A 12309-nucleotide genomic window follows, 5' to 3' on the forward strand; every position below is an offset into this window, starting at 1 on the left:
CGGTTAACGGTTCTTCGTGAATTTGAATTAGATAAGTTGTACACCGATGAATAATTTTAGTCTCATGATTGTATTGAATTCGATGAACAGTTTTACCAAAAAGATCACAAGGTTGACCATCCGGATAATCGGTAATTACTCTTGGATATTTAGTTCGGCAGAAAACTTTAACATCAATTGTTTCCAGGGTGGAAAGTAAGTTAATCGGTAAATAAGTGACCTCTTCTTTTATCTGGTCATCGGATAAATTGTTCACATCGATTAGAGTCTTCAATGTGATTATATTGGGTTTTAAGGGAAGGCAAATTGTGATCGCTGGAATTGTTAAATTAAGTGGAGCGTCCATGTCAATGTCCACTCGTGTTGATAAGTTGAAAAATATTTCCGACACTTGATAAACTTGCCAAATTAATCCAGTTGATGCAAAAATCCAGCAAATACAAACGGGAAGATATTTAATCAACTTGTCTCTCATTATCAATCCAAAATAATGATGATTAACTTTGATGGTAAAACAATTATCACCTGTTGATTTTGCGCTAGTTTATAATTTCCTAATTGTTTGATTGTCGTTGTGATTGTTGATCCATAAAGTTTTATAGTTTCTATTGATTTTCCTTTGATTGTTTCTCCTCTCTAATTGTATATTCAACGGATAACTGGAAAGTGGAGAGATTTATCCAAGAGATGATTAAGAAATTTTTTGGTCACATCTTATTATAAACTTTAGTAGTTATAACTGATTTAGAGGTAATTTTTTTCATTTAAACATTGGTAATAATTAACGTTAATAGTAATAAGAAAAGGTAACAATCAGTAGATACGCTTTCAATTAAACTTTTGTATTGGAAGATGAGGTTAATTTGATTGAAATTTTCACTAATATGGTTTTAAAATCATTAACTAATTGTCTATTTGTTTTTTAATTTAACTGTAACGAAAAGCGTATCTACCTTTTGTTGATCTCTTATATTATATTTAAAAATTAATTAACATTTTCTAAAGTCTCTGTTAAGTTGACAAAATTAACATGAACGGTGATTTAAAGGTAAACCTTTTCACAACAATATAACAATTTATAGATAATTTTTTAACCTTCTTTTATATCAAATGATAGGTAATAAGAAGGGGAAGATTGATTTAAGATTTTGAGTGTTAGAGGATAAAAACGAGTGAGTGGATCAGGAAGAGAGAAAGAGATAAATAATAGAAGAGAGAAGAAAATAAAAGATCAATAGGTAAAAGAAAAGAGATTATAACAAGAGATGACAATTTGATAAACTGTTAAAATGAATAATAATAATGATAAAGATGAGAAAAGAAAGTGGGAGGGAAAAGTTGACATAGAAGAGAGAGAGAGAGAGAGATAATGTGTTATGATGAGAATAAATTTAAATTTGAATAGGAGAAGGTCCAACTTGTCGAGGTTGAACTCTTGAAGATGATGAGGAAGCCTTAACATTGTGTGTTGATGATGATGAGATATTGGCTTGATTTGGCATCACTGTACCAGCAACTTCAATTGATGAACGTACACTATTGAGTGTATTGGTACCAGTGTTTGATTTAATACTTGGCTTTTGAACAAGTTTACCGGATGTTATTAAACGTCCGAAACCTTCTTGATGTGCAAATGCATAACCCGATCGAACTGATCGTCGACTACGACGAACTGAGCTTCGACGTCGTGTAATTGGCTCAATGGGTTTTATCTTTAATCGGGTTAAACGTTGTTTCAATCGACAACGATCACTTAGAGTTGGATGTACGTTAACTTGATAGAAACGAGTTGCAATAACGGGTACAAGTAAAATGACCAATGTTAAAAACAGGGTAAACCAAAACTGTCCCGTACTTAGGGTGGTTCGTAAGCAACCCAAATACTGATTACGGATAAAATTACTATTAATAAAAAGGGTCATAGCAAAATAAAAAGCTACACTTCCCCAGATAACAACATGATTAAATACAGTCCAATAAGCGGTATCCAAGGCGATCTGATAATGAAAGAGAAAAAAAATGAACAAAAATAAATAATAATCCAAAGTTGTTAAGGAAATTGACTAGAACAATAAATCACAATTGCTCTATTATTTTTACAGGTAAACCAATTAATATTTGCCATAAAAATATTATTCAGGTAAAAGTAAAAAGTTCAACCAACAAAATTGAAACGTTAATGTAACTTGTTGTAATTGAAATTTTTCTTAAACTTGATTAATTTGTTGATAGAAAAAAATTCACAGTAGGTTTAATCGTTGTTACCTGTGCTGTTACTACTAAAACAAGAATTGTTGAGACAACGGTACCAAAGATTTGATGACCGTCGAAATTAATTCCTTCTGGTCCAATAGCTTCTCTAAAAGCACCATATGAGATGAAAAATAAAACAAACGAAGTGATAATACCATGGGCGACACTTTTTAAAAATTCAATCTTGTTAAATAAGAGATCACTGTGACCCGGAGTATATAATAGAGGATATCGAACGGACATTCGATCATCTACATCTTGGTCGAATATACCAAGAGCCAGGACAGGAAGAGAGGTGTAGAAAACATTGTAGAATGATATGAAAACAGGATCATAGAGAGTCTGAGAAAAGCAAAAGAAAAAAAAATACCATTGATGAGAATTTTATTTTCTCTCCGACAAATAGGATTTAAATATGAAAAAGTTTACCTGAGCCGAGAAGCCACAGAAAAATGCGTACCAGAAATGGCAAAGTGTGAAGGCAAAGTTTTTATAGAAAAAGTATCTCAAAAATTTGCTCATACGATAGTATGACCAGCGACCATGGACAAGTAATAATCGCTCAAGGAAACGAAACTGTGCCAAGGCAAAGTCTGATGATAAAACTGCTTGCATTCCCTCTTGACCACTAATACCAACACCAATATGTGCCACTATATAAATAAAATAATAGCAAAATATGATTAGTTAAATTTTGAGTACAATTTTTGTTTTCTGTAGAAAGAATTGAAATTTTCCCCTCAAATCGTAACTTATTTTCAATACTTACTTTTAATCATACTCACATCATTGGCACCATCACCTATAGCTAAGGTAACGGCTTTTTTGTGCCTTTTAACGAGATCAACTACAAGAGCTTTTTGTAATGGAGTAACCCGACAGCAGATAACAGCTTTACAACAAGAAGCAACTTCGAGGAAGAGCAACTCAATCTGAGGTTGAAGAGCATGAACTAAACTATGACCATTAACAACTAACGCAAATCCGCCGAAAGCCCTCCATCTTTACCAAGAAGCTCTTCTAAACCGGCACCAAGAGTTTGATGATTGGTGTAGGGCTGTTGTTGTTGAGTATGATTGTGATTGTGATTATCAGCTTTTGAATCATTACCATGATGATTATGATCGCCTTTCTGATTGTTACATTGTTTACCTGAGGAAACGTTGTTACCTGTCGCTGAAATGTGGGTCACATCACTGGCATCACTAAAGGTAACTACTGAACAAGCTCCTCCAACTTTTCCCTGAGCTGAGATGTTACGAATACTTTCCCGACATCGAAGTAGCTCTTGTTCAACTTCATCATATTCCCAGCCTTCAATGATGAAAATGTCAACCATTTCATCAGTTAGTAATTGACATGAGTAACCAATATTAATGGCGGTTTCTTGTTTATCACCCGTTAGAACCCAAATTTTTATATTGGCAGCGGCAAGATTGGCAATACACTGAGGAACACCGTCTTGAAGTTTATCTTCAATTGCAGTGGCTCCCAGTAAGATTAAATCTTTTTCAATTAACTCGTAAACAGCTGATACTTTATCCTCTCGGTCAACCATACTGGTTGCAGCTTCGTGTAACTGAGCTTTCCATTTTTCAACAGTCTCAGTGTCCAAATCTTTCTTGGCTAAACAAAGGGTTCGAAGCCCTTCACTTGCAAAACGATTAAGATTTTCAAGTGTCTCCTGTTTAACCTCCTCACAATTTGGATGTAATCTCTCAAATATCACAGAATCAGCTCCCTTACAAAGTAACGTAATCTTGTCATCCTTTTTAATTATCACCTTTCCATTTGATTTGCAGTTTCAAACATTGAAAGAAAAATAAAAGTATAATGTTAATAATAGGAAAACAATATTTATGTCTTTTCAAACAATTTTTTGCTAATATAATTGATAAATTATTCTATTGGTAGAATAATTGATTGACGACAATTAAGAAACTTACAGACATCCTTTTACGAACATTGTTAAAATCCAGGATTGCAATCAATTCATATTCTTCAGTTTTTCCAAGAATCTCAATTGTCACCGAATTGGGAGTTCTACTCTGTAATAAATAAAGATGAAAGATGATATTAGAGAATTTAATTAAAGTTAAATTTAACCAATTTCATTGATATGAAAGATATGAATCATTTAACTTAATGAAAAGGAAAACAATCAAAATATGTTTGCAATAGAAAGCTTTCCAATCATGATTTTCTTGACGTTAATTAAGAAGTAATCAAGTGGTAAATTGTAATGAAATTATCGTTACATAAACTGGTTGCGAGATAAATGAGCTGATTCATTGTTTGAGTAGAAAAGAAAAAATTGATTAACTTATTCAGGTTCATTGTTTTTACCTTGTAAGTGAAACCAAAGTTTCGAGCGGCCGATGTAAGTGCTGCTTCGTCAGGGGATTGAGCCTGATACTCTAATTTACCATCTTTCTCTTCACACATGACAGTATGACACAAGGCAAGAAGACGGAAAAACTCGTAAACATCTTGTCTACCTGCGTGGACATCATCGAGTAACGATTGATCGTAGAAACGAAAACTTTCCTCGTAGTAAGGATTGAAAGAGAAATCAACTGGTGTCATGTCTTCGGTAATTTCAAGGGTTTCTCCTGATTCAGGGTCAATTATTTCACCATATAATCTACCAGCAATTGAACATTTATTAAAGGTCATTATATTTTGTGTCAGGGTTCCCGTTTTATCGGAAAAAATATACTCTATTTGACCCAATTCTTCATTAAGAGTTGTTGTCCGAGCTTTGGCTGGTGTATCGGTTACAGGGTAATACATTTTCTGATCCCAATTGATCCAAAGAGAATGACAAAAACGAATCACTTCAACAGAAACATATAACGAGATAGGAACCACCGTATTTAAGACAATGGCATATGAAAAAAAGACTAGAATTGCAATTATTGTGGCACCACTGGTGGGATCCTCTTGGGGAACTGCTTTCTTATCCCAAGGTAAAAAACCACGAAAATATTGACCAGTAACAGTTTCCCAGAAACCGCATGCAATGGTACAGAATAGGCACATACTAATCAGCACAAAAACTATCTATCAACAATAGAGAGGGAGAGAAAGAGACGACAAATTATTTAATTGCAATAATAAAAAAAGTTAGAAACAATAATATTGACAATAAATCATTTCGAGGTGAGTTAAATTTAAAATTACGATTATTGAGTAATTAATTTAGCTACAAAATCCTCAGTCTAATTTTTAACATATTATTAGGATCATAAACATTTGAATCTGTAACTTTTAGATGAAATCAAATGATTTAATAGATTAGTTTGCCAAAACTATTCACACAAAAGTGGTTCACCAAGCGTATTCATGATTTATATCAATAGATATTTTCTTAACTCAATAACGCAACAGTTAAAAATACTGCTAATCACTAGAAATCATATTAGTTTAATTATAATATGAAGAAGAAAAAAAAACTCGCCAAAGTTATTAGAATGGATTATGATTGATGAATCTTTTTCATCTTATTGTATTTTATACAACAATGGAAACAAAAATCATCAACAATCAAAAGTGATTAGTATTTTTTTCAACACTCATGTTGATGGTGTTGTTATTGATTGACAACTTGAATCTAGATAATCTTACCCCTAAAATCAACAAATTTAACAATCTATCAAGACTCGTTCTTTTAAAAATGGTTACACCAGAGTTTTGCATCAATTTAGTATCTCGACCCGCAAATATGACAACTCCAAAGCACCATTTAGTATTACGAAGGACGCAACCTCTTAATAACATCTTATCATTATCCAATGGATATGTTTGCTTTTTCCAAATCATTGTTCCCTCAAACTTGGTTAAATTGTTATTGGGTGGTTCACATCGTATCTCTCCTGGAAAAAAAAGGTAAAAAAGATTAATAAATGATTGAGATTATAAAGAATTGGAACATTCAGATTAATGAATGTGTGTGTTTATTCACAGGTAATGGTCATTGTTATTTAAAAAGAGGGATTTGTTTTCTCATTCACTCTTTTCTCTCTCTCTCCCTCTAATCACTAACAATTTACTATACAATCGGTGAAAAAAAAGACAGAGAGAAAGGGAAAAAGAAAATAGTAAATGTATATTAATAATGTGAAGAAACTAATGAGAAAAAAATCTAAAGGAAAATCAATAAGGTAGAAAAGGTCGAACCAGAACTTTCAATCATCAAGATTATAAAGAAAAAAAAATTGTGAGTATCATACATGTGGACACAATTTGTTATGTTTACTGATTGAAGGTAAAGTTATTCAATTCAATTGTCCTTCAATTTATTTTCTATTTACTGTATAACACTAAACATGGTTGACAAAAATGACAAACCATGAGAAGAGTAAATTGGTTTTGTTTTCATTTCTCTTATATTGATTATTCAGTTTAAATTTGCTTATTCATTGGTCGAGGATAATAAAGTGTGAATGATTTTGGTGATGTAGTTAGTGATGATCATCAAAATGATAATGAAATTAATTATTAATAATAAGATATCACTCGATCATCACAATTGATACTTTCTCTCTACAGAATTGATAGTTACTCTTGTGGTGAAAGTGAATCAAATCAATTGTTACAAAACGAGAAACAAAATTAGATGTCATTTTATCAAGATAACTAGAATCAATGTCAATCTAATAATATTTAAAATACATGAAATACCCTGGATATAATATCATTGACAAATAATAGTAATTTATATTTATGGCAACAAAGATGATAATAAAGATGTGCATGCATTTATATATGTACTAAGTACGAGAGAGAGAGAGAAACACAAATAATAAATAAACATTGAATAAAAAAGGATGAGATTGAATTAGTATGACGATGGTCAAAGATAATCAATCAAAGGACATGAAAAGTTTTCATTTCGCAATGAAATTAAAGCAGAATGGAAACTCTATTAGACAATATCATGATCATATATCAGAAGAGAGAGAGAGAGAGAGAGAGAGAGAGAGAGAGAGAGAGAGAGAGAGAGAGAGAGAGATGCTGATGATGAAAAGGGAGAATTGGAACTTGCAAATCTAACATTTCGTAAGATCATCAATACCTGACAATCATATTAGAAAGGAGAGACAATAAATGGTTGAAGAGTATAAGATGTAATACTAGATAATCAAAACATGATTCTTAGAGATCATATGAACATAACTACGAGAAAATTATATTGATCTAATTCCACCAATTGACAATGCTAATTAGACTAATGCAAACAGGTTGTTGTGATTGTACAGTTATATATATGAAGAAATGATATAATTATTATTATTGCTATCATATATTAAAATCAAAACAACACAAGTTAGCATGAAACATTTCCATTTCCTTTTTTTTACCTTCGTTTTCATCTAACCTTACAAACACACACCGAGAAAAAAAAGTGAGTTGATGTGAAAATCATTTAAAACACATCCAAATATCATCCATATAAAAAGTAACCTAGATTTTCAATGAGAAAAACGATGTAAAGAAAGAGAGAAAGAAAAATTTTCCATTGTAACGGATAATGAAGAGGACTCGCAATTGATAATATGATCATCAACATGCTGTTAATCAATTAAAACACCATGAACCATTTAAACCAGCAATTGTAAATCTGGCTTAAAGAATTAATAATAAACACATACCGTCAAATTTGGATAATAAATTGGTATCATCCAATAGATCAGCTGTTTCAGGTAGGGCTTGGCGACATTTTAAATTGGTTTCTCTAAACAAAAGGATGAGAAGAAAACAGAGACAAGACAGATGAAGATAAATTAGTTCTAATGAATCAAAGCAAAAAAGAGGTGTATATAGTTGCTGTGACAGTTAATAGTTATAACGGTATCATTATGAGATTATAATTTTACAATTATTATAATTATGATATAGATAATTAGGAAACAATGAAAACAATAATTTAGTGAATTTATGTGATCCATTAATGAAGGGATGGAGGAGAGAGAGAGAGAGAGTGAGAAAACTACATACCCATCTAGTTCGGCTGTTTCAACATAGCATAACCCATTGGGTTCGCTAGTTGATAAGAGGAGCAAATCTGCCTATGGAATCATGGTTAGATTAAAAGAGAAGGAGAGAAAAAAATATTGAAAATGGAAAAGTGTTAATTGATTAATCGTTTTGGTAATGAGTGCAGTTGCTTATTCCACATGAGATTGATGAGTATGTGTAATTGGTTAGCAAGGGCAGTTGTTGAAATCAAATTGGTTAGTTAATTACCGCAACGAAATTGTCATTGTCGATACGAATTATATCACCCACTTGAACTTTATGCCATCTCTCATCAACAAGTTTTCCATTTCGTAAAACTTTTGAATTCCTATTGTTTACTTGATTATCACTTCTATGTCTTTGCTGTAATTGAGAGAGAAATGGAAAAATTAATTTTAAAATTGAGACAAACATTTAAATTCTCAAGTTAAATAAACATCATTAAAAGGAGAGCAAAAAAAATCGTACAATGTCATCAATAGCATCTTTGATTGCAGTAACCGCAAGGACCACAACTAAAGGCACCGCAGTGGTCAACCATGTGAGCGAAGATATCAATGGGATGAGCTGAATGAAAAAGAAAAATGGTCAATATGTACATGTAATTAGTGTTAATTGTTGTGACATAGTAAAAAAATGATGGACAGTTTTTGAATGAAAACTAATAATCAATTGATGTAAACTTTGCATTTGATGTAACAAGAAGAAGACCAAAAGTAGAACAAAAAATAATTGCAACAACAATATTTATCAATCAATATCAAAATCAAAATAACAATAACATGTAGATGTCATTATTTGTCATTATCTTAAAAAATTACATACACATAAAATACCCTGAAAGTACAAAATCTCATCTTGATAGTATTGTTGAATATTAATGTTAGTAAATCAATAATTCGCAATCTAATAAATTGTTGAGGAAATTTTGAAGGACATTGTTGATTTTTCTTCGCTGCCTCTTTCAATCTGGTTGTTATCATTTTGAATGAACATAATTAGAACATTAGTCTCTAATTACGTTAGATTTACGAGAGAGAGAGAAATAAAAAAAGTGATCATAAACATAAGAGTAAAATTAGTGGTGGGTGTTGACTATTTGTTGTATTGTTATAAAAAGACAATGTTAATGATGTTCAATTATATAATCATAAAACTTGATTGTTTAAAAATTAACTAATTTACTTTGAATTTATGTTAAATTCTATGATGTAATTTTTATCTCAAAGGTAACAGTTTAGAAACTATTTTATTATCGTCCGGTTGACAAGTATTGAGAAAATGAGGAGATGGATTCAATGATTGCTGAACAGGATGTTGATTGAAGGTTTGATTATCTAATCGATTGATTATAATCATCATTCATATTCATATGAGGAAATAAAAATGACAGAACGAAAAATTTAGTTAATTAAAATCAACTTGTGAAATTGGAAAAGGTTATAAGAAAAAAAAACAGTTAGTTGAAGGGAAAAATGATCAACAGAAAGAGATATTAATTGAATTACAATATCTGTGTGTATACCTAAAGCTTTGGTGATTATCAATTAATCCAGATATGTGATTTTATTAGAGAGATGATATTGTAAACGTTATTATCTACAAACTGAAAAAACTATTAGTTAAAAGGAAGATCAACATTAAAAGTGAAGTGGTTTGGGTAGAAAATTAGTGAGAAATATGATGATAGAAGGATGATAAATACAGATGATTGAGATGAAGTTACTACTAAAAAAAAGTTCTTAAAAATAGTGAATTAATTTGGCAAAGATTCACATTAACACAGATAATTTACTCTTTCTATCAGTTGTTATGAATGTGATTTTTGAGAGGAGAGAATGAAAATATTGGTTTGGAAATGGTAACATTAGTGTGATGATGATTATCTGATAATAACATGAGATGAAAATAGAAATAAAGAAAATAATAGAGATTAAATAATCAAAAGTTCTTACCTGGAGAATTAGAAGACAAAGGAAATAAAAATTGGCGAGACGACGAAATTGCTCAAATAGATTGACAGGAATGAAAGTGAAGATGTTGTACTTTGATGTTTTTATGTAATTATTCTGGTTGATGTAAGAGAAACAAAAAGAAAACAAAACAAAGGATTAGATTGAAATGAAGAAGAAACAAAAATGGAGGGAAAAAGAATAAGGTTAAGTACAAAGGTACCAGAGAGAACTTTGAGAGAGAGAGAGAGAGAGAAAAGCAATCAAGAGAAATGATTTTCTCTCATGCTTTTAATCAAACAATGAAAAAGAGCTTAACTAAATCAGACAATTTTGATCGAAATCAGTTATCCCTCAGAGGTGAGGGTGATTATGGTTGATGATCTTTTCGCAGAAATGCAAAAGGAGGGTGATGCAAATAGATGGGAAATAGAATAGAAGAAATTTTTAAAAGAGAAAATAACTTACAGCATAATTAAATCTGGAATTAAAATATGAGTCATTGGCGCGAATCCGTCGCTCATTTTCTGCAATTGGAGAGTAACCATTAAGAACCATGAAAAAAGAACAAGTCAAAATACAATTTGTTGCAAAAGATGGATGGTGACAGAAAGAAGGAGATAGAGAGAAAAAGAGATAAGATGATGATAAGAAAACAGATGATCAAGATGATCAAGTTAATGGTAAAGGTGAGAGATAGATTGAAACAAAAGAGGATAAAATTAGCTTATTGGTAAGAAAAATATGTTAGTAATGGCAGAGAGATAAAGAGAATCAACAAATGAAAAAAAACAAGATGGCCAACTAAGAAATAGAATAGAAGAAGAATAAAAAACTGTGTAAATAATTGGTGATGATAGAAACAGTTTGATAATCAGAAGATATTGTTGCTGTTGGTTGTTTTTCAATCGGTTTAGTGATGTTAATAATAGTTGATTTTGTTGATAAAAATAGTAGGAACAATAAAATGAGTAACAATTGTTGTTGTTGAACTGGTGAAGATAATTGTTGGGTGAAAGGGGAACAAACTTCTTGGACAACAGGCAATTGGTATAATACATTAATTCTTGACCAATTGTCGATGATGAAAAGAGGGTGAAGACAAATCAACATAATATATGAAGAAAAACCATAAATATATCAATTAAAATGAGAATATGATGTGACCACTTTAGGTTTTTTTTTTCTTCTCTTCTTCTTTTTTACTTAATTATCACCAAGACCAACATTTCAAGCATAAAATGATTAAAAATCAGGTAGAAAATCACAGGGAAAAAAAAGAACAAATGAAGAAACAAACAACGGGAGAGAAGAAAAAGAGAAAAGAATATGACAGAAAAAAAGAACAAAATGAAAAAGAGAAAACACAATTTAGAGAAGAAGAGAAAATAAAATGATTACATGTGTAAGAGAGAAACAATTAACTAAATTGGAAATGAATGAGAGTTAATTGTAACGATTAAGGAGATGGAGATGATTAACTGAGAGAGAAAATAAATCACAACAATTAAAAGAAAAGAAAGAGAAAATTAGAAAGAGATTAATAAGTTTCACCTTCTCTCTTCATCTATCAAAAAGAAAGTAAAAAGTAATTGAAACAATCAAAAAGAAAGAGAATAAAAAAAAAGGAAAAGGGGAAAAAAGAATATGAGTGAATTTTCCCTTTTCGAAAATGCGTAGAAAACCAAATCGAATATAAGCTCCATGTTATCAGTTGTTCTTTCTGCGCATTTTTGGGTCAACCCTTTTTTTTTCGTTTCTTCATTTGTTTATTATTAATGACGAAAAAGTTTTACTTTCGTTGTGATAATTAATTAATTGGTGAGAAAAATGAAAGTCAAATTATTCACAATTAAGGAAAATTATGATGAGAAAAAGAGAAATTAACAATTAATTGGAAATCAATTGATTTGGTTAATGGAAAAACAAAATCAAAATTGAATAATAAATGGAAAAGGTAAACAATTTAATCGCAATCGTTTAAACGATTAACAAGATGATTAAATGTTGTACGAAGTTAATTGTTAATCAAACAGATTATGATAAAGAAAAATGAATCAATCAATTGGAAGGGGGGAAAATT

At 30.7% G+C, this 12309-nt stretch overlaps 1 protein-coding gene across 1 annotated transcript; it reads right to left on the minus strand.

The window, feature by feature from the left end:
- Positions 1 to 743: 743 nt before the first annotated feature.
- On the minus strand, positions 744 to 11621 carry LOC128396757 (phospholipid-transporting ATPase ID-like). Its single transcript, XM_053357368.1, is given in 14 exon segments — positions 744 to 1997; positions 2266 to 2595; positions 2683 to 2906; positions 3023 to 3247; positions 3250 to 4036; positions 4200 to 4301; positions 4600 to 5316; positions 5881 to 6128; positions 7908 to 7990; positions 8254 to 8324; positions 8503 to 8637; positions 8743 to 8841; positions 10230 to 10343; positions 10695 to 11621. Coding segments are annotated over 14 exon segments (3831 nt in total). The 5' UTR covers positions 10785 to 11621; the 3' UTR covers positions 744 to 1391.
- Between the last annotated feature and the right edge of the window lie 688 nt (positions 11622 to 12309).

This window comes from Panonychus citri, unplaced genomic scaffold (genome assembly GCF_014898815.1).
Source record: "Panonychus citri isolate SS breed McGregor unplaced genomic scaffold, ASM1489881v1 Contig00001, whole genome shotgun sequence".
Classification (NCBI taxonomy): Eukaryota; Metazoa; Arthropoda; class Arachnida; order Trombidiformes; family Tetranychidae; genus Panonychus; species Panonychus citri.